At 38.6% G+C, this 27,151-nt stretch overlaps 1 protein-coding gene across 4 annotated transcripts in view; it reads right to left on the reverse strand.

Annotated features, from left to right (window-relative positions):
- dab2ipb (DAB2 interacting protein b) overlaps positions 1 to 27,151 on the reverse strand; it is a 358,016-nt gene that overhangs the window by 91,751 nt on the left and 239,114 nt on the right. For all 4 annotated transcript variants that reach the window (XM_060841451.1, XM_060841453.1, XM_060841454.1 and 1 more), the window contains 2 exons: positions 17,146 to 17,299; positions 8,512 to 8,610 (listed from right to left, as the gene is read on the reverse strand). In XM_060841451.1, the coding sequence (XP_060697434.1) occupies positions 8,512 to 8,610; positions 17,146 to 17,299 (253 nt within the window). The remainder of the gene's footprint in view (positions 1 to 8,511; positions 8,611 to 17,145; positions 17,300 to 27,151) is intronic.

The following is a 27,151-nucleotide window of genomic DNA, read 5'->3' on the forward strand; positions in this document are numbered from 1 at the left end:
ATGGAAGAAAATGAACCAGGCAGATTTTGCATTTCTTGATTAATCATCTGGTTAACTAGCATTAACTTACATGGCTGGATGAAGTGTTTAATTTACTCCTGAAAGAAAATTTAAAAAGTGTTTTTATACTGTAATTTGTGTATAGATATCATGCTTTTTTTTGTTCTCAAACCTCCATACTGCTGAGTGTGTGGGTAAGCAATCTTTACTCAAGGGCATATGATAGCAACCAGCAGCTGACCATTTCCTATATCTTGTTAAAGAGGTACTAGCTGCCTGGAGTCAACATATCATTGGAGAAATGCAATTAAACTCTGGAATCAACTTACATTCCCAAGTGTTGTGTCCACGTTTAGCGTCCATTAACTTATGATGCTATTTTTAAATCAACGTAACAGTCTCCACAATGTGGGCTGCCGAGTGTACAGTTATTGTTCAGCCCTAAAATGAACAACACACTAAGCCACCTCAAAGGCGTTAAATGTCAAGAATGTAGACCAAGTAAAGTGGTTAGTTTTGGATTGATTCCCCAAGGAACATTAGTGAACCAGTTAGATTTTTATGACAAGACCATTTTCCCCAGGAGCCACAAATTATCAGATATATTCAAATTATTTCACAACTTGTTACAGAAGGATTGAAATATTTCAGGTCTTAGCTCCTGATCCAGTACCATAACATGACCCTACTGTATTCTTCAGATTGACTCAAATAAAATGTTAAATTAGCAATTTTGTTCTATTAATGTTAGTTGTCTCATCAAAATTATATTTAAGCCTATACATCAAAAATAAATGGAGGAACAAAAGCAGCAAATCAGGTAAATTAATAAAAAAAAACTGGATTTTAGTTAATGATCCATAGTCTAGCAAACAACTGCAGTGATACAAAAGGAGAAATGTTTAATATGATTGGGTATGTTTTGATAGTCACAATTTCAACAAAAATTGTTAATCTTTTTAATGATTATGCTTGTGTTCAAGAGAAAAACAGGGAAATATTATATCACTGTTTGGCTAATACTAGAATCACAGAATCAACTCACTAAAACAATTTCTAAAATTTTATCTCCAGGTATTACTTATTTCTATTTAGACTTGTTCTTCTGATACACTTATTATGTAAAAAGCTTTATTTTGACATTATATGTAGGGTCAGGATAGTAGTATCCTACCAGCCTGCTGGCACCACTGAACATCAGACACTGATCAGATATAGACTTAATTGACTGGGGAACAGTTGAAAAAAAGACAAGATATTCTTCTATTCTGCTAGTGCAGCTCATACACAATACTCACACAAATTCAAAATGGACATTACTTTCAAGCAAAATGGAGTTGAGGGGTCAGTTGACTTTTCTTGCTTGTTAATACCCTAGGAACAACAAGACCCCTGAGATAATCTTCATATCTGGACAAATCATCAAAATGCAAATGACCTTTCTGGACATATTTCTGATTAAATTTGAAAATAACTTGCCTGTAATTTAATGGTTGCCCTTCTCCGAGTTATTAATTTTAAAAAATCACAATGCTGCTTGCAGACTTAGGCCTAAGTTGAAATCCAGTGAATGGTGTGCAAGGTATCTATCTATCATGGCATTAGGTGAATGGGCAAAGCCCAGATCCCATTGTTGGAAAACGGCCCAGCCATCAGAAACCAAAGCAAACAAGCAATAAACCACAGCGTACCAATCTACCAAAAACTCCAGACTCTTTTCTTCAGTGGACCAAAAGGATGACCAACTTGCACACGGTTTTCAAATCTTCACTCCCGGGAAAAACAGTGCAACCAAAGAATTTTCGAGAGCTAAATAAATGCTATCTCTTTTAAAATCACAATCTTTTCTCTGAGCGAGAGTGGGTTTAATCTTGCATATTTTTGAGTGTTGAATTGCAATCTTTCTTTGCAAACTGAACCAGAAACCCATCATTTGACTACTTTCCCAGTCACAGCACTCAGGAATTGAACTTCTTTTCTGATCTAAGAAAAGATATTGGTCAGTTAAGTGGTGAAAAAAGGGGAATGAGCCCAATCATTTCTCAATTAGTAACATATGGCAGAAGGATTCAAGAGCAGTGCTATCAATTGTAGTTTTATTACCCAAAATCCCTACAACATGAAGTGAACTTAGATGGAAATGCACAGATTGGAACATTATGAAACTGCTACTGACAATTCTGCAAAATGAGCTGACACGCATAGTGCTCCCTTACTTCTGGAATGCACTCAGAATTACTCCCTATATTTAACTATCACCGTAAACTAGCCCCAAATGTGGAAAATCAATTGGAAATTTATGGCTTTTAGTCATTAAATATAACTTTTAAAAGAATTGTTTATTACCCTTTACACTGTCAAATGGACTCTTGCTTTTAATATTTTAGAGGGTGAATAAATTCAGCTCAAGGTTATATCTTAAGAATATACATTTATCTCCACTGAATCCTTGGTGCTGATTACTATGCCATTGACACTGTGTCACCACAATCATATTGGCTGTCAAATTTCACATGATAAATAGCCACTTGAATGAGGTGCCAGAAAACTATCTCCACATTTACAAAACTCTACTGTCTGCAAGTTAAGATCTGCAGTACTTTTATCTGTTGAAGTGCACTCTTGTTATTATTTTGCAATTTCTATATTAAGATAACAGTCCAAATTGTTTACTATTGTCTCCAGTTGTTATGGCTTTATACACTTAAGTCAATACTTGGCCACTTGCGAAGGCAGTGGATCTCTGAAACAGTGGTTAAAACACGTAGTGCAGTGCTAAAGAGTTGTACAGGATGATTTTGGGATTACATCTAAGTTGATTTCTGATTTGAAGGATCAGAGAGCAATCAACCAGGGTTTGGACTGCCATTGTATGGTTGAGAATAGAACATTGTAGGTGCACCCATAACAAATGGTCTGCAACAATCCAAGGCAGCAGTTCACTGCAACTTTATCAAGGGCAGTTAGACAGTAGCAATAAACGTTGACCGAGCAGTGAAGCTGACATCCTGATGATGAATTTTTAAAAATCACAGCTGATAATATCATGATGTGCATGCCATGTTTCTGAGATTTGCAGATCATCCATCTGCAAGATATACCAAACACATTAAATTGGAGCCATTTGAAAATTTTAAAAGATATTAAGAAGGAAATGTTAAGCCATTTAAAATTGGTTTCTAACATAGCAAAAAGTTCAAGCTTTGGTGATAGGTTTGTACGGGTTTATAGGCTGTTTCATCACTAGTTCTGTTTGCTTATTGGGAAGCAAGGAATTCTGACTTTTGGAATAAAGCCCTGGAGGTTGGACATACTGGTCCAATTACTTTGTACAATTTAACATGCTGAGCATCTGATTATGCTCATACCTAAATACCTTCACTTTCTACTGCAGTCCAGGTTTGCTCTGCATGATGCAGCCTTAGGAATGTATTCAAATTACGAAGCTATTCTTTGGCAGCTGGCCTGTTTTTATATAGAATCTACTTTTTCACAGCTTACAATGAGAATTCAGAGGGGATTTCAAACAAATAGTAAGCCAACTCCTTCATGTTGAGTTCCACTATAACTTCACAGAAATATTAATAGAAGTTTGCAGTGGGCAACCTAAATCACTTTCCTGAACGAACTGCCACTTCAAAACTGCAAATGAAGTTTGTTTCAAGCAATGTAGTAAGGCCATTATGGCCACAGGTTTTGTTGTGTCTGCAGTGCAGAAAATGCTGAGGTGGCTAAATTGTCCAACTGAAAGCAATATTTTACTTTACATATTCTAACATTGACCAAATGCTTGGTACAAACCTATGAAATCCAAGCAGGAGTACACCACTGGGGCTCTTGAGCTAGCTCTGCTTGCTATAATGACCATGGCTGATCAGCTTTTTAAATTTCATTCACAGGATGTGGGCATCACTCACCACGCCAGCATTTATTGCCCACCCCTAGTTGCCCTTGAATGGCTACAGACTATTTGGTGGAGATCCCACAATATAACTAGAGAGGGAGTTCTAAGGTTTTAATGCCAGCAACACTGAAAGAATAGTTAAAAATTTCTAAGTTAGGATGATGTGTGGCCTGGAGAGGAACTTGCAGGTGGTGTTGTTCCTGTTTATCTGCTGCCCTTGTCCTTCTGAACAGTCATGGTCAGGCATTCCTTAAACCCATTACCATTTAAGGAACATGCTGCTTAAAGAACCTTATTGAATTGCTGAAGTATTACTTGTTGATAGTACATCCTGCTCGTACTAAGCATTGGTGGAGGGACAGAATGTTTGCGGATATGGTGTGAATTGAATGAGCTGCTTTGTTCTGGATGGTTGAGTGTTGTTGGAGCTGCACTCAGTCAGCTAAGTTCTTTGCACTTAGAGTCATAGAGTTGTAGAGCACGGAAACAGACCCTTCGATGCAACTTGTCCATGCTGACCAGATATCCTAAATTAATCTAGTTTGGGACATATTGTAGTTGTGCAGGACATCAGATAGGCCACTTTTAGAATACTGTGTTTGATTCTGATCTCCCTGCTATCGCAAAGATTTGGTCCACATCCCTCCAAACCCTTCCTATTCATATATCCATCCAGATGCCTTTTAAAGGTTGTCAATTGTACCAGCTTCCACCACTTCCTTTGGCACCTCATTCCATGCATACACCACCCTCTGCGTGGAACAAGTTGACCCTTAGGTCCCTCACCTCTCTCACCTTAAACCAATGCCCTCTAGTTCTGGACTCACCTAACCTGGGAAAAATAATTTCGCTATTCACCCTCTCCATGCCGCTCATGATTTTATAAACCTCTATAACGGTACCTCTTAGCTTCTGATATTCCTGGGAAAATAGCCCCAGTCTATTTAGCCTCTCCCTATTGCTCAAATCTTCCAACCCCAGCAAATCTGCACCCTTTCAAGCTTAACAACATCTTTGCTATAGCAGGGAGACCAGAATCGAACACAGTATTCTAAAAGTGGCCTATCCAATGTCCTGCACAACTGCAACATGACATCCCAACTCCTATACTTAATGCACTGACCAATAAAGGCAAGAGTATCAAATATCTGCTTACTACCCTGTCTGTCTGTGACTCCACCTTCACAGAACTATGGACCTGCACCCCAAGGTTTCTTGGTTCAGTAACAATCCCCATTAACTGTATAAGTCCTCCCATCACTGTCCTTACCAAAATGCAACACCTCACATTTATCCAAATTAAACTCCACCTGCCACTCCTTGGCCCATCGCCTCAGTTGATCAAGGCCCCCTTGTACTTTGAAATTACCTTCTTCATTGTCCACTACACCACCAATGTTGGTGTCATCTGCTTATTTTATAAAACTAAAACAATGTTAAAATCCAAAGCTATATATATAGCTAAATAGATTAATGTCAGATGCAAGGTGACTTGATCCTCTCAACTAATGACTGGTTGTGTGACTCATGCTTTGCAGGGCTGATTATGTGTTTGTTTGAACTTAATCCATTTAACAGAATAGTCAATTCACTGCTTTTGTCCTGACATGAATCTGTTTAGACCTACATCAAAGCAAGAACACCAACATAAGTCAGTAAGAGGAAAGCCAATAAACACCCTTGTTTATGTTTGTTTCAAATTTCCAAGGTTTGCATATATTTGCTTTTATTAAATACATTACTTTCTTATTCAGCAGTCAGTTTCTAAATTGATGCTGGAGTGTACTGAAACCATCACGAGTGGAACCATGCATGATTTTCCTATCTGCATGGGAGAAATAGCTTGGGACCTTTACCAAGTGGTCAGGCGAAACAGTCACTCACTATGGTTTACAAGGAAACAGACTTTTATTAGCCTGCACTGTTTGCCATCTTTTCTCTCAAAGTGTAAGGGCCAATAAGAGGCCTTCCAGCTTGACTGAAGCAGCAGTAAAGGTTAAGTAAGTCATTTGGAGGACACTTCAAGATGGAGGCTCCCTCACTTCAGCTTTTCCAAATCCAAATTTAAAAATGGTTTCTGCAGTCAGGCCACCGCAGCTTACATGAACAGAAAATCTCTCCTAATTGGAGACTGCCTCCAAACACCGAACTTGGCTTCGCCACTTGCAGGAACCTGGAGGTCATGAGCTCAGGGAGCTGGATGGGATACCTGATGCATTCGGGTGGGTAGCCCTGCCACCAATGGCACCCTCTCCACCTCCACCAGTACCCCCACAATCTCCTTAAGAATAGCCCAGAGGCAAAAAGGAGGAACCATGACTATATTTTAGTTCTCACCTGGCTCTGATCCCAGGCTCCGCTGGGGCTGAAAATATTGCGCCATAATTCACACCACCAGTGTTTTGTATCCGTCTACTAGCACAAAGCTACTTTCTAATTACTGAACAGGACATGAAATTTAATATGAAATGTGTGAAATGATGCATCTAACCAGAGGGAGAAGCAATCTGACCTAATGCCCAAGATCTAAGTAGTGTCTTGGGATAGAGGAACTTGGGAGCTTCATGTGAATAGAAGGTGTAAGGACATACTGAGAGAATAACTATCAAAGTATATGGGATCGTGGGCTTCAAAAGTAGAGGTTTTGAGTACAAAAGCAAAAAAAAAGATTATACCAAACTTTATGAAATTTGTGAGGCTGTTAGCAACAACTTTAAACTTAGCATGGCATTAAAACCCAGATATGTAGTTAACAAGGGATAACATTTACAAGGATTGGCACAGAAAGCCTAAAAGCATAACAAAAGGTATGTTGAGAACTCCTGTGGTGCTGCTGTAACCTCTGAGGCAGGAAACCCAGGTTCAAGTTCCACCTGCTCTACAGATATTATCACACATCTCTGATTAGGTTGGTTAGAAAATATCTACATCTGGGAGGGGGTCTAGTGGTAGCAACCTTATCTCTGAATCAGGAGACCTGGGTTTGCATCCCCTTGCTTTAGAAGTGTGTCATAATATCTCTCAACAGGTTGATTAAAATATTTAAAAGCATGACTGTGAAATTTTTGTTGATTCAATGACATCCAAACAATTACATTCTGCATGGAATCTCAACATCTTATGAAGAATAAGATGATCATGGATAGCAACCTCAGGATTTACACATATAACTGCACATGTGGACTCCAGAAGCAGCATCAGTTGTATAAGGTAATAATGATTAACATTGACAGTTTCAAAGTCACTAATTGATGCAGAATTCAGGCTAATATGAAATGTTAGTCACCAGACAACAGTTGGTTCTGCTATAACATGTGTTTCTTCAATACAAATTGGCTTTAACAGGATTGAAGAATTTAGACTATTATTTGTAGCATGAGAACTTTCCCTACCTATTGGCTATAACACGATTCCGGCCCCATTAGGGTTTAAATGGTGTGGCTATTGCGCGATTATCTTATAACATGCGATCGCACAAGAATGGAACTATCGTGCTATATCAGAACCAACTGTACAAGAACATGTACAGCTTCTCTCAGCTGTTAGTCACTCTACAACCATCTGAACTAAAGTGGAAGGTCTAAAATGATGGATTTTTAAAAATGTTTTGTGGTAACTGTGTTTTGCTTGTAGATGCAACGATTTAATTATTATAATGGCAATATTCACATTCACAGAAGATCTCCAAGGCTTCATGGATTGAGAAGTAATATGGTCACAAAGCAGGACAGCATACAGGCAAATAGGGTGTACCATATCTTAGTTCAAAAGGGCAACTAAACTGAGTCACAGACTATAGAAATTCATTTCTGGAACTTCCATGGAAATCCATTTGATAGTTTTATGAAAGTCTGAAACACTGCTCTGTGTAAAGCTCAATTAAAAGAAAAATTGCAAATTGATACTCAAAATTGAACTTTATAAGGTGGCAATAAAAAGTGAAAGTTGTGGAGAAACTCGCGTCTAATAGCATCTCTGGAAAGAGAAACATAGTTAGCACAGCAAGTCCAAAAATGACTGTTCTTTTGGACTATAGAAAGTTAAACAAATGATGAGTTTTATATAAATGGGCATAGATCCATCACTTCTCTAACTTTCTCTTCAGTTTTTTTAGATTAGATTAGATTACTTACAGTGTGGAAACAGGCCCAACAAGTCCACACCGACCCGCCGAAGCGCAACCCACCCATACTCCTACATTTACCCCTTACCGAACACTACAGGCAATTTAGCATGGCCAATTTACCTAACCCGCACATCTTTGGACTGTGGGAGGAAACCGGAGCACCCGGAGGAAATCCACACAGACACGGGGAGAACGTGCAAACTCCACACAGTCAGTCGCCTGAGGCGGGAATTGCACCCGGGTCTCTGGCGCTGTGAGGCAGCAGTGCTAACCACTGTGCCACCGTGCCGCCCACAAAGAAGAAGAGACATATTGAACTTCAACCATTAATTTTCTTTCTTCCCTTAGATATAGTCAGATCTGATGAGTTTCTCTAGCACTTCATGTTTGTATTTCCAGTTTCTAGCATCTGCACCATTTCGTTTTCATTTATAAGGCAAGCAACAATACCTTTGAACCTTGTAGTCAGTTTTCTTTTTACCTTATTTGGCTGTACTGCACGGCGTAGATTTTCCATCCACTTATCCCTTTCTGCTACTGAACGACATGAGAAGCATTTGCTGCCTGTTGAAGTTGTCACCTGCATTAATGATAAATTAATTTCTCAGTATAATTTTAATTCAATTTGTTTTCCACATAATCTGTCAGTCGGCTTCCATTATAAAATATTAAAATGTTTTCATCTAATGTGAAACACATAGGCAATCAGCTGCCCATACCTTTTTGTCATATAAATCAAAAGGAATTCAAGTTCATTCAGTAACTAAGTTATGAGATCTCATTTGAGAGTGACATCAATAACAGAATTGAGGAGATCTGGTTGTAGAATTACTTTGCTAAGGAAGTAAATAGTGTACGTTCCTCTTCCTCCTGAGGAATTCTTGTTCTGATAGGGCGCATGCACATTTTGGGCAAGGACAAACTCAGGTTTACCGGAGATGTCAGAAATCAAAAAATATACTTATAGATGAATAATTTCAACTTGGGCAAAGTTGTTATTCTTGGAAGATATTTAACAATTTCACAAAAAACTGCCCAGGTTGAGTGTGTCGCATTTTGCTCAATAAGACAACTGTCACTTTGGTTACATGGATACATTTCAACAACAAGGGTGTCATTTCACAATGACAACAAAAGCATTAATTAGATTTCAAAAATAGAGGGAGTTTTTATTTGAAAACAAATCCTTTGATGTCATGCTGCAATCAAATAGTTGGTGTTGCTGATTAGTGACTCAGTCTTCGTATTAAGTTACAAATATGAAATTTGAACTGCATGGAATTTTATTTGAATGATCTGCAGTTTCATAAAATTACTGCAAAACGTTATTTAAAAATGGAGGTAGTGTAATCTTCAAAGCATTGACAAGTTAGAATTACAATAAATAATGCAACGTGAATCAGTTAATATATTTGAATTTAACAACTCCACATAGAACATGTTCAAAATAATGAAAAATAGGTCTTTTGCGTCCAAAGTGCCACATCATCAAAGCAGGAATGGCACCAAGGCAAAGTCCATTCTTGTCATCCTCTGAACTATGAAACTGTATAGGTGCTACAAACCATTGTTTGAGGAGACTGATAGTTTTGCTTCAGTTATTCTATGGTCTGGAGATCTTAAGTTTTTCTTTTAAACATCCATACTGACCTCAATAACACAAATGCAGCAGAAGATTTGGTTGAAGCGTAGACCCTTAGAATACAATTAACCCACTCCCATAACATGGAAGTAATAACATGGGTGACCTGGGATGCTTATTAATACATACAGAATGTTACAAAGTATTACCATAGTCAACTGAGCACTAAAATAGTCTGACAGACATAATCCGGACTGAACAACAGTGTGTAAGCAAGAAATTAAGGTCTGCCCTCAGGGTACTCTACATGTTTTTCTCAAAAAATGAGTGTGCTTAAAAAGTGGACTAATTTCAGAGGATTGCAATATTAGCAAGTATTAGTGAACTTAATTACTTATTTTGTACACATATACAATTCTTCATTCAATACTCACCTTGAGAAGTTCTGATTTTCTGATGAATTGTACTGCAATATTGTATGATTAGCAATAAACGAATAGACCCTAACAATTACCAACTTGAATGAGCATTATTTTTAATAAGCTCTAGCTTATTTCTGGGAGTTGCCTGGCAGGGTTCAATGGATGCACGTAGCTTATTGAAATTATGGAGGAGAGGCCCCATTTTGCAAATAAGAATTGGGCCTCTTGATTTTATTTTACATTTATTGATGGAATGTAGTGAACTACGAAGGCCATAATTTATTACTCATGCCTAATTGCCTTGAGAAAATAATGGTGAGTCACCTTCTTTAATACAAATGAGGGTCTTCGTAAGGCCATTTCAGAAAGCAGTTCAGAGTCAACCAAATTGATGAGGATCTGGAATCACACAAATGCCAGACTGGAAAATGAAAGCAGATTTCCTTCATAAAGGACATTAGTGAACCAGCTGCATTTTTACAACATGGTCACCAGTACTGTGATGAGCTTTATAATTCCAGAATTGTTTAATTAACTTAATTTAAATTCTCCAGCTACCATTCAAACGTGTTAGGCCATTAGTCTAAACCACTACTCTTGCTGACAGACAGTAAAAACTTGGTTTAACTGAACCTCTAGCATCAGAAGGAATGGAGGACACTGATCAGGACAGATAGGGGAGTCGAATGGACCCGCTAGAGATGTCTTGGGGAAAGAGGCTAGATGGGGGGGGAGGGGTGGGGGTGGGGGGTGGGGGGAAGGCTCAGACAGACACAGGATTTTGTCAACCAGATGTAAACCACAGGCTTGAATCCAGCACATACTGTTTCCTTGCGTGTTCCTTGTAGAATCTTACATTTTCCTTCATGTTTGTATTGGCTGGATGTCAATGGAATAAATAATCCGACTTCATGACCTTTCAGCTGGCCATGTGTTAAAACTGCATGGTACATTTCTGGCATAATCAGCAGGATTCCACAGCATAGAAGTGTGGTAGATGAAGTTGACAGATGCTTAGCCAAGATGGAGTTGATGCTAGAAGAACTGAAAGCAGCATGTTTCACAAAGGAAGCTAAACCACACTGGTATTAGTTAAAACCCAGGCATCAGCACAAGAAATTGAAACTTTAGGCCAAACTAGGGTAGAGGCTCCACTGATGTATTTTCTTGATACTATGAACGATGGAAACAATATGCCTAATTGTTAATGAGTACAAAGTTGGATATACTTGAGGAAAGACTGGAAACACTCAATGATCCAATGTTTGAAAGATGGATTTAGGACCCAAAGCTAGTTATGACATGCAAGGACCTCAACGTAAATGAGTAGGCTGCGTTCATGATGAAATATCTCTGTGGGAAAGCCCATTGGGGAATATTGGGAAGAGATACAGATTTTCAGTAACATCTGCTGTGGATCTTTGAGCTGCTGACAAGGAATTTGGGGACAACAGTAAGCGACGCAACTACTGGACAGGTTTTGAGCACAAGCAATGTGAAGGACCTGGTCACTGTACCCTTGGAGGTGAAGTTATTCAATGGCATCAGCCTTAATGGATGATGAAGCAGGGAAGCAAGTTCCCCAGCATGGAATCACTGGTCAAAAACTGTGATCTCCAGCATCTGCAGACCTCATTTTTTACCTGCTGTGCTTTAACCAGCAACACATGTTCAACTGGAATCACTGGTCATCAAGAAACATATAGACATCTTTGCAATGGATTTTATCCAGTAGTGATAGAACTCTCAAACATTTTCAAGTTCAGGCAGGCTATTCTATCCCATGTTCAAAAACCTTCAACTCTTGCCAGAGGATTAGTACAAGACTAGTTTGTCTGTTTCAGTGTTCCGTATTGGTTTCATAGGCACAACGTTGAGAACAAGATCCACAGTGATGCATTTTTAGGGGTCTAATAAGTGAAGGATATACACAATGAATGATAGGTCCCTTGGGAGTACTGAGGAACAAAGGGGCCTTAATTCACAGATCCCTGAAGGTGTCAGCATAGGTAGCTAGGATGGTAAAGAAGGTACATGGGATGCCTGCTTTCATCAGCCAGGACTTAGAATATAGGAGCAAAGAAGATTTGTTACAACTTTATAAAACATGGTTAGGTCTTGATGGAATATTGTGTGTAGTTCTGGTCACCATACTATCTGAAGGATGTGACTGCACTGGAGAGGATGCAGAGGAGATTCAATCGGATGTTGCCTGCAATAAAAAGTCTCAGTTATAAGGAGAAATTGGACAGGTTGGATTTGTTTCTCTTGGAGCAGAAGAGGCTAAGGGGGGTTCTAATTGAGATATATAAAATTATGAGAAGCGTAAACAGGGGAGATAGAGAGATTCTTTTCCCCACAGCAGGTATGTCCAAGACCCAAAGGCATAAGTTCACAGAGAGAAGTAAATGGTTTGGAGGATTTCTGAGGAAAATGAAAGTCACCCAGAGGGTGGTAGAAATATGGAACTGCCTAAGAGGGTGGTGGAGGCAGGTACTCTTGTAACATTTAAGAAGCATCTGGATGAGCATTTAAAATGGCAGGGCACAATAGGCTATGGACCAAGTGCAGGCAAATGGAACTAGTGTAGTCTGTTGCTGGTTAGCTGACATAGACATTGTGGAGCAAACAGCCTGTTTCTATGCGATATGACTCCACTCTGAGTTGGCTTGAGTGGTGTCAGACAGCAGTCAAGGATTGTGAAGTGGCCTGCGAGTGTCATGAATCCAAGGGGTGTATCCAGTGTGGGAAAGCCTACTCTCACCCTGGAAAACATACAAGCAGACCCTTCCCAGAGGCAAAAACTGAAGAAGTAGGTGCTGCTAATGGCCTGTTCAGGGAAAACTGACTGACCTAGACCCCAAAATGGGTGATATGCCACAGAGACTGGATCTTTTGAAAGGTGCCATGAAGGATGAGAGGCTGAGAAATTTCTCTCGAGCAAATGCAAATGCTGTATATCAGCCCAACCGTTATCAGTTGCCATGATCACATTCTAGTTGCCATGGCACACCAAACCTGCTTATCAAACAGTCATTGTGAGCCACATGTAGGACAGCATTTCTCAAACAGGGAAGTGTGTAAAGCAACTTCCAAGTGATATTGGTGAGAAAGGTCATTGAACAGGGCAGCTGGAGCAGTTGCACCAGGAAGTCCAGCAACAAATGTCAAAGTAAGGAGATGCTCCAAGCAGGGTAGCTGGGGCAGTCAAAAGATCCTCTTAAGGATCTTTGGGGAGGGTAACCTGCTGGGGAAAAAGATCAGACAGTTAAAGGGTTTACACAACCAGATGTTCGAATCCTAATTTTTCTTCATGATGATCAGATTCCCTACAGTGTGGAAACAGGCCCTCCGGCCCAACAAGTTCACACCGATCCTCTGAAGAGCAACCCACCCAGATCCATTCCCCTACATTCACCACTGACTAATGCACTTAGTGCTACAGGCTATTTAGCATGGCCAATTAACCTAACCTGCACATCTTCGGACTGTGGGAGGAAACCCACACAGGCACGGGGAGAATGTGCAAACTCCGCACAGACAGTTGCCCGAGGCTAGAATTAAACCTGGGTCCCTGGCGCTGAGGCAGCAGGGCTAACCACTGAGCCACCGTGCCGTCCATAGCAGAAGATGGTTTCAATCCATCGACCTCTGGGTTATGGGCCCAGCACACTTCTGCTTTGTAAAGCCCTGCTGCCTGTGGAATAAGGAATCTCCGCTTCATGATCTTTGGGCTTTCAATGTGCTTAAATTTCAAGTTACATAGTGATTAAACCTTGGCCTTTCTAATAAGAATCAGAGTATCATGCCTGAGGTACTCCTGAGGGAGTATTTGGAAAACAACACTTCAATAATTCACAGTAACAGACCTAAAGTTTTTTGAATTGGGAATATGTACATCAATCAATCTTGCAAAACCTAGAATATGGTGCATCTAAAGAAGTGCTCCAGATCTAGTGCAAATTATATGTCTGACCCTTCAAGCACAAGACCCATAAATTAAAAATTCCTTTGTATTGATGTTAAGTCTATTATATGATTCTGTGTCGAGAGTGTGGTGGTGGAAAAGCATAGCAGGTCAGGCAGCATCTGGGGAGAAGGAGAATCGACATTTCAGGCACAAGCGTTTCATCAGAAATGAAGCCTCATTCCTGATGAAGGGCTTATGCTCGAAACGTTGATTCTCCTGCCCCTCAGATGCTGCCTGACCTGCTGTTTTTCCAGCATGACACTCTCGAGTCTAATCTCCAGCATCTGGAAACACATAAATGTAGCAGAGAAAATGTTTTTTGAATATGCAATTAGGCAGCTGGAACAGGTCTGAGGAAAATTGTAATATGCTTAAGATATATTAAATATTTACATGAATTGATAAATCACTAGAATTATGGGTTACATTCAAGTGTAGATTTTGTAAATGTAATATAGTATGCATGAGAAATGCAACCGCTAAACATACATATTCAATATTATTTACTACTTAAATTGTCTTACTGTATTGACAGAAATTCTTCTTTCCACCAACTGTCTATGAACACATACAAAAGATTATTATTTTTCCCACATGCGTAAGACCATAAGAAACACAGATAAAATATGAAAAAAATTTCACCAGTTTGTTTTGTCTTGCAACATGAAAAAGGGTATGCAGTTGGGTGCCAGTACCGAGGTATACAATGACTGACTTCCTGAGAAAAAAAAATTTGAACCCTCTCCACACTATCACCCAACTTCAAATCATCCTTTCCTGCTTTTGTACATGTCACCTCCTTTGGAGTCTGTTTCCATACTGTACAACTCTATGACTGTGCCCATCTTCTCTTGAACTCTATACTTGCATCATTCCAATCTGGTGTCTTCCCCACCTCAGTATCGGACAGCTCATATCAAAGTCAAAAATGGCTTCTAATGTGACTCTTACAAAGGTAAGATATCCCTTAATAAAAATCAAAAGAATGTTTATCCTGTAAATTAGAGACAAAAACAGAAGTTGCTGGAAAAGGTCTAGCAGGTCTAGCAGTATGTGTGGAAAGAAATTTGATTAAACATTTCGGGTCGAGTCACCCTTCCTCAGAACCGACTACTGAACGGCCTGGACAGAGTGGATATTGGGAAAATGCTTCCATTGACAGGAGAGATGAGGATCTGAAGGTGCAGCCTTAGAGGAAAGGGAAGATCCTTTAGAATGGAGACAATGAGAAACTTCTTGAACCAGAGAGTAGTGAAGGCTGTGGAGGATAGGTCATTAAACGTATTTAAAACAGAGTTAGATATATTCTTGATTGCCAAGGGGATCAAAGGTTATGGGGAGAAAGCTGGAAAGTGGGTTTGAAAAACCTATCAGTCATGATTGAATGGCAGAGCAGACTTGAGGGCTAAATGACCTAATTTCTGCTTCTACAAATTATGGTCTCATAATAAATTCTTCCAAGTAAATACTGTATGGACCAAAGCCACTGTCTTTGTTCCCTGCTACAACTTCCTAGACAATACTGCCTCCATTCCTGTTCCTGGCAATTACCTGAAATTGAATCAAACAATTAACTTTGGTATCATTTCTGACCCTTGATGAGTTTCAGACAACTAATTGTATCTCCTAAATTAAAAGTGCACATTTCCAACTTTGTAACATGGCTTGACTCTATCCTGGCTTGGTTCGTCTATTGCCAATTTTGTCAACCATGCTTTTGCTTTTTTCCCTATTTAACCCTGAGCTGACCTTTAAATTGCATCACCTACCCATGACAAACTGTCCAGACTCAAATTCTCCAACAATTCCCTTAGAAGCTCCAATCTTCAAAAACTCCAAATTGTCCAAAACCGCACTTCCAATAGGCTCTCACACAAGTATACCCTAGATTAATCACTATTAAAAACTAAAAGAACTTCCATATGTAGATTTCTTACATCACCAGATGTAAACTTACAAGTTACTGTTATTTAAATCAGTGGATGAATGCTTAAAATGCTGTCATATTTCCTCTGATGATATTTTGATGGAATAGTACATTTAAAAGCCTTCAGGAATAGCAGAGGCATTAAACCACTGAATTTCCAAGTGTTAACAATGGCGACAGTAATTTCTGTCTGGCATAAGAGCTGCAAAAAGCTTTATATTCTTAGTATTCTAAGTAAGCTCAAAAAACATTATTTATAAAAGGCAGATAAAAATAAAAACATTTCAGCCTTGTGAAAGGTAAATTAACAAATCTCTTTGTACAGCTGCAATAAAAACTTACAGAGATTAAGCAATGAGTATTAGTTGGAAATCAGTCTTCTGCGATAACGTCCCTTTGAATAAGGTTGGATGTCAACTTCATTGACTGTAGGATTGCTACTTCATATGTGTGAAGTTCAAAACTGAGAAATCAGTGGTGCAAAATTACACCTGATAACTTTGCTGCAATGCTTGGTGTTCCACAATAGATCATTAAGATTGTATAAGAAGATCTCTGCCTTCTGAATATTTAACATTCATTTGCAGTAGTAGTGGACAACTTTAATTCATGTGAAAACTCTGAACTGGAGTTTTGAAATTTATGAAACAGCTTAGCATTATTAAAAAGACATCCTCTACTTAGCACCACTTGTGAAGGGAGGAGTGCAATTTAACCACGTTTAAAAAATGAGGCCTATTACTGAGTAGAAAATACTGAGACTGAGACTGTGACACTAATATACGCCTTGACTTCATCTTTAAATCCTTTCATAATCTCTTCAGTCTTATGAGATCCTTTAGAATTTGGCCTTCTATACATTTTCTCCCAATTCCAGCAAGTTGTACATTGCCCCAGTCTTTGTGACAGGCCTTCAGACACCAGAGTTTCACTCTGCCCAAAGCACTTCAGCAATCTGCTTAGATTTGTAGATTCAAAGGCCAATTTAAAAATCAACCTTTCAATCCACTCTTCTAATGTTTCCAATGTGGCTCAGAAACTGTTTCTTTACAGTTTCACTCTGAAACACTGATGTTCTTTGATATTGAAAGTTCTGAGTTTTATTATTTAGTTTATCAAATGAATTGTTGAACCAAGTTATGGGTGTGCAAATCAGAAAAATTACCTGATGACTAGTTAATGAAAACACTGATTTTTGGTGCTTCTCTGCTTACCTCGAAACAGTAATCTTGTCCCAGGATACTACTGTGAACAGATTTAATCATGACTTCTTCCTCCATACTGAGATCCAATGCCTCCACAGCACTACTAGGACTGAGCAAAGACTCGTGAGAACGCGATTCTTTCAACCTCGGCATTAGACGTGATCTGAAAAAAAGCACAAACAGGGAAGGATCAAAAAGCAATCTCTCTCTTTCAAATCTTTCTGATGTGAATATATAGTTGCACAGGTTAAATCATCAGAATAGTTTTTGCATGCACTTTTCTTGAATGTATATCACTTCATTTATCATTAAATTTAGAGATATTCTTGGTTGTCCAGTTGGGATACAATGTTCTTTTGAAGAAGACAGTCAGAACGAGTTACATTTATGTACAGACCGCTGGATCAAAGCGATGAACATCAGCAAGGCAATCAACAGGCATTGAGCTAACTGACAAATAACTTCAGTACCACTTTGGTCGGTTAAGAAAATTAGGTCAGTTTTGCTCCTAGTCATGGTGATCACTGCTACAATTAAATGGTAAGGGAGGAGAGGAGAGGAGAGGACCAAAGTTCAGCTGCAGTGATTACCCACAGTCAATAGAAATCTGACAATGATTGGGCAAGCTTTTGAATGTTTGGATAGCCACTTCCAATGAAGTATCCAACAATGTTTCAACATTGAATGCAGAGATTCATGATAGGACATCTTATCAAACTCATGTGGGAAATGAAAGATAAAGGAAATTAATGGGAATCAAATTGGGATTCCATTCTGGTGTGTTCCTAGGTTACATTATTTTTATCTACTTTTTCAACAGAAAGTAACTATAATTGAAAATGACAGAATGCAATAAATGGCTGATCCTCATGAGACAGCATTATACACAATCCTCATCAGATAACACATCATACAATTGCATATTGTACGAATTAGAGGTTGTTACAAGACTAGGTCTAATCTGTACAGGGTAGATGCAATGATTCTGTACCCAAGATGAGAAGGGGCAAAGAATCATTGCTGCCTATTGTAGCCTGGTGTCTGACCCCCTTTTCTTTGATGTGGCCACATAGATTTGCTGAATATATAATAGTATACAATAAGAATACTTGTGGCATTTTATTGAAGTAATACTCCTTTCGTATAACACTGTTCTTTTTTGAAATTCTGGACAATTTAGTTGATATTTTGAAGTCTGGTCTACACAACCCAGCACAGATGCAACCAAATGGAAATGATTGCATGTGACACTGCCTCACAAACTATTTTCCAATGGGACCCCATTTTAACCATTTATAATCAGCATAATCCAGACACCAGTATAATAACATTCAGATTATTATTATTATAATACTCTGTTTATTAAGATCCTTAAATAGCACCTTCCAAACCCACAGCCACTTCCATCTAGAAGGACAAGGGCAGCAGACACATGCGAATACCACCACCTGCAAGTTCCCCTCCAAGGCATTCACCATCCTGACTTGGAAATGTATCACTCTTTCTTCACTGTTGCTGGGTCAAAATCTTCCCTACGTGCATTGTGGCTCACTCTACAGTACATGAAGAGCAGTGGTTCAAGAAGCTAGCTCACAACCACCTTCTTAAAAGCAATAAATACTGGTCAGCCAGAGACACCCATGTCCCATGAGTGAATTTGAAAAATAGTGAGCAATAACACATCATATAAATTGAAAATCTGAGTTTTAAAAATACTCTTAAAATGGTTTATGTAGCCACGTAGATTTCAGGCAAGCTCTGCCATATTCCCCGAAAAGAGTCTATCCCCTCTTTCTCTCTATCATACACATACTTGCCCCATTTCTCAGATTTCCTGCCCTGCAACTATACACTATTCCCTTTTTTCCATTCTTCATATCCCCCTCCATCACAAATTCACTCAGCCTCTCTTCCAAAATTCCCTCCCAGACACATTCACCAGCTCCTCTCCCTCCCTTTTCCTTCACACTGTGTTTCACATACTGCTCTCTGCTTGCACCAACCAGCACAGAAACATCCCAGTTCTATTCAAACTTATCGCAAAGGTTATTTCTGATGTTCAAAGAGTGTTTCAAGCTCACTGTCTTTCCTTGCTACATGATGATGTTGATTCAATGGGTGCAGGCTTATAGGCTGAGCAATCGACTCTCTCAGCTGTTACTGTTGCCTCAGGGAAGGGACTGATTACAACTCCAGATGTGTCACCATTGAGGATCACGACCAGTGGTTTGGGAGCCCCTGGCATAACAGGTAAAGTCAATGGTTCTGATCACTTTTACTATTTGAGATGCGTTAAAGATTGTTACTTTAGTGGCAGTGTGATGGATATAATTTTGTTACCACCAAAAATAAAATCGTGTCTGCATCTATATTAGACTGTTCTTCCCCCAGAAGTCCAACTCTGCCAAATATAATGAACTGTAGCAGTCTCTGCTATAGAATACTTGACTGGAAAGGAAAAATCATCATCTCCGTCTTCTGGTTGAGCTTTCTATACTCAGTATTCAATATTTTGTACTTTAGCTTAATTGACACAGCTAATTTAGTTGGGAAAATTTGTTAGACTTGATTTAACATTGAAGTACATATCAGAATGTGAAAAGGCTCCACTGTACTGTTTTAACAGACATGTTTAACAAAGATTATACCTTTTTCAGATAGTTTCACTTATCACCTGTCAAAACAACCTACTACTTCCTGCACAAATCTCCGAACAACCTATCTATCCAACCATTCAAGCACCATGTGCTCTCCATATGGCAGTCTGAAGATTGCATTTTGGACTTACCAGCCATTTCAGAAAAATAATGAACTGGATTTGAAATAAGTCATTCTCAAACCCAACGGAGTACCTAAGATTGTTATTTTCTCAAGGGAGATAGAGAAAATCAAATATAAGGCTCTCCAACTTTTTTTTTGTCTCATTCTCTCTCAGATACTGGCTCTAAGGAAACAACACCAGAGTTTTGGAAGGAAGATACTACTTGGTCTCTTAGTTGTGGACCTTCCATTTACAAGGATGTGTAAATAAAGATATATAGCAATGAATTATTTAAAACAAGGGTTGATATTCAAGAATATTTTTTTTAAAATATACAATACTATTATGGACATGTGAGCTCTCTATCTGTGTTTAGCTATTAATATATTTGAAGCTATTTCCACTATTCCTCAACCTTCATAGACAGCAATGAAGAGAAGACCAATGAAAAAGACGCGGTGAAACAATATGGATGGATAGAAACTCCTATGTAAACAAAATGGGTTGTGAATCTTATGTTTCAGCACGACTTCACACTGGACTCCATCACTATGTTTGTAGGGTGGCATTCCACTCTGAATAAGCAAATACCAAATGAAAAGTTAACAAAACAATTCTATTGTAATTAAAGTGATGATCTTTTAAAATCATGTACATATTAGAAACTGCAAGTATAAGAACTTTACCTCCTTTTTCATATCTTGATTCATAAACTCGACTGGCACTATTACATCATGGCCTGTGTAATCATGATACTTTTAAGAAAATAGACCTGTAATAGCACAGTCATTCGCTCAATAAGAATTTTACTAATTGCACTCCTACCTAGGATAATCCTCTTTGTACTGCATTCATTTTTCTAAACCACTTTTCCCAAAAATTTTTGGCACAAAGATATGCAATTTGTAATGGTACTTTTTCTTACCCATAGATTACTTTAATTAACTGCATGGTCCTATATAAATTATTTCTCCTAATGGATGTGCTACCATTATAACGGAGCTCAATTCTTCTAGGAATGAAGAGTAGTGATTTTCCACCCACAGAAATACTCAGGCGAATTAATGTCTCAGCTACCCAATACATTAACTGGTGGGAAGGTCTTCTTGTACTGATTGTAATGTTTCATAATTGGCAGTAATGACAAATTTGCCAAAACAGCTTGTTATAATCTCAGCAATAATCATACTACTAATCTAATGTTAAAAGGGTTCTATGAAAAACATAAATCAAGACTATGCAGAATAAAGTGTCGTTTTATATTACATACCGGAAGAAGTGTCATTATTTAACACATAGAAAGGTATATGCTCTTCAAGTAAGAGTGCAAGTTAATCAGCTCCTTCAATTTCAAAAGCTGTCATTATCCCTGAAATTGTTTTATTTACACTGATCTTGACCTTTTGTTATGTGTGTCAACAAAATAGTATAAACCCAAATAAATGGGCTATTACATTTCAGCTCACACTTGATTAAATGGTGTCTTTTGTTTGTAAAAAAAATTTTCCAGAATTATTCTTCAAAAGTTTACCTACACAGAGAACAACTCCACAGAAGAAATATGCATTATTTTTGTTCTTTCTGGAAGATTACATGTGATTTTAAACTCAACATAATTCTGGCAGAAAATGAATTGCAAAAATAATTGTTGCCACTTCCTGTATCATTTGCTTCACAATAAATCAACTGAATAGTACAACATATAGAAGAATGAACTGAATATACAAGCCTGAAGTATTTTTTGTGGATTAAAGAAATGCCAACTTGAACTTCTGTTCAATAATCCTCAAGGTATTGCTATTCCTCAGCACAAAACAGTCACCTTTACCAACCCAGTTTAAGAATTGAAAATACCTTATTTGTATGCAGTACTGCAGTTACCTCCTTTTTCAACTCCCAAGAGAACACACAATATCCTGTTCATAAATTTCACATCTGATAACAGCTGGGTTTGCCCATATAATCACAGGAAATACATAGATGTTTCAAATCTGCTTGCAGGCTATAGCTTGAAAGCCATTTAATTTCTGATACTGTATTGTCATTAAAAGTGTTTAGATGGAAGACACAAACTACTTGAAATAAAAGCATCAAGCAGCCTGTGGTTCAATCACAATCCAAAACAAAGCACAAAGAATAATTGGCTATGGTGTCTAGCAGTTGTGAGGTGGTAACTGTTTATACCGATCTATATATAAAATTAATACTTTCTTAGCAACCCTGAGTGCAACCTTTAGGATTGAAACAGTGGACTGAACAGTAATAGCAAAAGTTTGGTTGACAGCTGAACAGGCACATTGTTTCCACTGGCTTTCTTGTAGTCAGGCAGGCAGTCCCAGTCAGTCCAAATGCAAACATTTCTTCAGCGACCAATATGTGCTACAGCTGCTCGACTTTAATCATTTTTTATCTCCACAACCCCCTTCACCTCCCTTGAAGAACATTATACCAATTTAATTTCTTTGAAGATTCTCTTGAAAAGAAAACATTCCATAAAGATCGAATCAGTTACCCTTAAATTTCAATCGTACACTAAAAACCTTTTTGTGTTGACTTCGGGGCAAATAAATGATTCATGTTCTATTTGAAGGTGTGGTAATTTGGATATCTCTCACAAACAATGCATTTCACAACATTATTGGGTTTTACAGTTCGTATTTTCATAACAAGATCCAATTTTCTTTAAACTAAATGCAATCTTTGAAGAATTACTGTATTTTATATTTGAAAATTTGGTGAGATATTTTATTTTCATAAAGTTTGATTCAATGTTGCATCTTGTTAGTGTATCTGAAAAGCCAAGCCATATCATTCATGGAGACCATGTGTGCTTTATGATATATAACAGATTTTGAACAGATTGCATTTGGGAAAGGGAGGAAGCAGCTGCACACATTCAGTTCCCTATATTGTCAGTGCCTATTCACTTCCAGACAGGAAGGAAAAGCAACAAAGCTTCTCCAAAGGGAACAACAAGTATTGAAATTACTCAGTTCTGCAAAATTGGTAACAGAACAAGGATGGTAGCAAAGGAACAGAATAATATTTCTATGGAAAATTAAAAGTAGTGGTAAAGGATAGAAAAAAAACTCTTAACACTAGCAACGTACCAACAAGAAGCATAAATCTTCACTAACAAAACATGTTCACTGCCATCCTTCCCCATCAGCCTCTTGTGCATCTCCCATTCCCAGGGTTGCTCCCTTATTAGTAATGCCTGCAGTTGTCAAAGTTCTAAGGCACAGAATTCTACCCTCAAGCTCTGTTTTTAAAATGCCCCATAAAACCTACCTTTTACTGATTATTTAATCATAAATATTAACATTGCCTCCGTGGGAATTGTGTCAATTTCAGGCCAATTACATATGTTGGATATTTTATTACATCAAAGGTGTCAAATAGATGCCTATTGATCTTATTTCTGCATAGATGGTGACTCAATAAAAGCACACCCATATCCATTAGCTGACATTGATCTGATAGCAAGGTTAATTAAATATACACAAGTACTTCCTGTTATGGTGAGTCTTGTTACTCAATGCAGAGACAAGTGACTACCGGAGTGTGCAACTTTCTGCATTACGTATTCTCAAATAGAATTAAGGGTAATGTTTTTGACAATTCAGGATATAAATATATGTGGCAGCAGAAAAGTTGGAGATAGTACTATCGAAGATTATAGCTTTCTTCATAGAGAACGCATGGGTCAGAATGGGAGAATTTAAACATAGAAATGCAAATTCATGATCAAGCTTGGCAGCATCTAAAGGAATAGCTTTGGGAAGCTTTAACAGTTTGAACTCTTCCTCTAAATACCTACAAGTCACACCTGGCACATTGGAGGACGATTGTGGTCGTCAGTCATATCAGCTTCAGGACATCGCTGCAGGAGTTCCTCAAAGTACTGTCCTGTGCCCAACCATATTCAGCTCCTTCATCGATGGCTTTCACTCCAACATAAGGTCAGAAGTGGAACTGTATAACATTCAGCACCATTCAAGACTCCTCAGATACTGATGCAGTATATGTTCAAATGTAACAAGATTTGGACAATATCCAGGCTTGGGCTGAAAAATACTAAGTAGACTCATGGCACAGAAATACTAAGTAATGACCACTTCCAATAAAGAGACAATTTAACCACTGCTCCTTGAATTCAATGGAGTTACCATCACTGAATCCCCCACTATCATCCTGGGGGTTAGCATTCATCAGAAGCTCAACTGGACTTACCATATAAATACAGCAGCAACAAGGGCAGGGCAGATGCTTGGAATACTGCAGCAAGTAACGCATCTCCTGACTCCCCAAAGCCTGTCCACCATATACAAGTCACAAGTCAGATGGAATAGTCCAAACTTGCTCTGATGAGTACAGCTTCAACAACACCAAAGTAGTTTCATACCATCTAGGACAAAGCAGGCCACTTGATTGGCACCACATCCACAAACCTTCATGCCTTCCACCATTGACACGCAGTAGGAGGTGTGTACTACCTACAAAATGCACTGCAGAACTTCACTAAAGTCCTTTAGACAGTACCTTCCAAGCCTATGACCACTTCCATTCAGAAAGGGAAGGGCAGCAGATAATTGTGATCTGCCACTAGCTGCAAATCCCCCTCCAAGCCACTCACCATCCGAACTTGGAAATATATTCTTCACTGTTGTTGGATCAAAGTCCTGGAATTCCCTCCCTAAAGACATTGTGGGTCTATCTACAACAGAGGGACTACAGCTCACCACCACCTTCTCAACAGCAACACGGACAAGTAATAAATGCTGGCGAGCCAGTGACACCCACGTCCTACAAGAGAATAAAAAGTTCTCAAAGACAAAGATCAGCAAGTAAGGAAAGTAGTACTATAAATATGGCTAGAAAGGTTTATCAGTTCCAAAAAAAATCATAAAATCGAATGAACATCTGAATATGAAAATTAAGGCTTTTAAATACGTCAAATAATTGGACTGAAATATCCCAAACATATCCTCAGAGGGCTCAGCATAGTTCCTGTAACTTGTATCAAAGTTAAATGGAAAAGATAGATATTTTATTCATTTATCAACAGTGATTGAGCTTTTTGAAAAAATAACAAAGAGGATTGATGAGGGCAGAGTGGTTGACATGATCTATATAAACTTCAGTAAGGTATTCAACAAGGTTCCCCATGGTAGACTGATTAGCAAGGTTAGGTCTCACAGAAAACAGGGAGAACTAGCCATTTGGATACAGAACTGACTCAAAGGTAGAAGGCAGAGGGTAGTGGTGGAGGATTTTTTTTCAGACTGGAGGCCTGTGACCACTGGAATGCCTCAAGGATTGGTGATGGGTCCACTACTTTTCATCATTTATATACATGATTTGGATATGAACATAGAGGTACAGTTAGTAAGTTTACAGATGACACCAACATTGGAGGTTTAGTGGACAGTGAAGGAGGTTACATCAGATTACAACAGAATCTTGATCAAATGGGCCAACGGGCTGAGGAGTCGCAGATGGAGTTTAATTCAGATAAATGCGAGGTGCTGCATTTTGGGAAAGCAAATCTTAGCAAGACTTAGACACTTAATGTTGAGGTCCTAGGGACTGTTGCTAAACAAAGAGACCTTGGAGTGCTGGTTCATAGCTCCTTGAAAGTAGATTCGCAGGTTGATAAGATAGTGATGCCGACGTTTGGTATGCTTTCCGTTATTGGTCAGAGCACTGAGTACAGCAGTTGGGAGGTCATGTTGCGGCAGTACAGGACGTTGGTTAGGCCACTTTTGGAATATTACATGCAATTCTGATCTCCTTCCTTCCTATCAGAAGGATGTTGTGAAACTTGAAAGGGTTCAAAAAGATTTACAAGGATGCTGCCAGGGTTGGAGGATTTGAGCGATTGGGAGGCCAAATAGGCTGGATTTGTTTTCCCAGAAGCATCGAAGGCTGAGGGGTGACCTTATAGAGGTTTATAAAATCATGAGGACTATGGACAGGATAAACAGCAAAGTCTTTTCCCTGGGGTGGAGGAGTCCAAAATTATAGGGCATAGGTTTAAGGCGAGAGGGAAAAGATATAAAAGGGACCTAAGGGACAACCTTTTCATGCAGAGGGTGGTGCGTATATGGAATGAGCTGCCAGAGGGAGTGGTGGAGGCTGGTACAATTGCAACATTGAAATGACATCTGGATGGGTATATGAATAGGAAGGGTTTAGAGGGATATGGGCCAAGTGCTGGCAAATGGATATCTTGTCGGCATGGATGAGTTGGACCGAAGGGTCTGTTTCCGCACTGTACATCTCTCTGATTCTATGACTCTATAACACTGTTTTAAAAAGGTACTATCAGCAATTTTCCTTCAGAAGGAAATTGATAGTCTCCTCTGCTCAATACACACCAAGCCACATAGCTCACTTCAATTGTGAGAGAAAATGAGATCAGCAGAATTCTGTGGAAAAAACTATATATTCAAAATGAGTAAATACCAAGTCCTACACATTATGACATTCATGTAATATTCAAAAACATTGTATATATTTATTAATGGTTCTTCTCCATTGAGTTGTGGGGTGAGTGCAGGAAATCAGAGATACTTCCAGAATGCGAAGATGAAGATGTCATACGAAATAGAATTGGCAATCTGAGATATATTCTTCTTATCCTCCAATCTGTGAGATACCGTTAATAACAATTATAAATCATACATCAAATTCATAAACTCTCAGGATATCTGCAGACAGATGAAGATTTCAGGTTGAGAAAGGTGCCGAAACAATTCTCCTTCCTTTGTAGCTAAATTAATTGTGATATTGAGTCCCACTTAATGAGAGTCAGAGAGTTGAAGATGAGACAATATCATGTTCACTGGGTCAGATTGGTGACAAATTACATTTGGTTCCTTCCTCAGTCAATTCAACTTCACAAAAATCATCAGAAAGCCATTTTCAAACATATTAAAAATAGCAATAGATTTCAGATTAACGAACCATTTAATGAAAAGCTCTGAGGCAACTTTATATGTAGCTTGGAACTGGATCATAGTACAATGACTTAGAGGTGAATTCCAACAAAGTTTCAAATTCAGAGATCATGTGGAAGAAGAGCTACTTGATCAATTTACCTGGCCTTTGCTAGTCAATGTAATTTCTAAACAGTCAAAACATGACACTGTAGTGTTGGCAGAATACCTGACCTGTCCAAAGCCTGCACAAATGTCTTATAACTCCACTACTTCACAACATTTCTGATTCCTGCAACAATGCCTACTTCCT

The sequence above is a fragment of the Hemiscyllium ocellatum genome, chromosome 21, assembly GCF_020745735.1.
Source record: "Hemiscyllium ocellatum isolate sHemOce1 chromosome 21, sHemOce1.pat.X.cur, whole genome shotgun sequence".
Lineage (NCBI taxonomy): Eukaryota > Metazoa > Chordata > Chondrichthyes > Orectolobiformes > Hemiscylliidae > Hemiscyllium > Hemiscyllium ocellatum.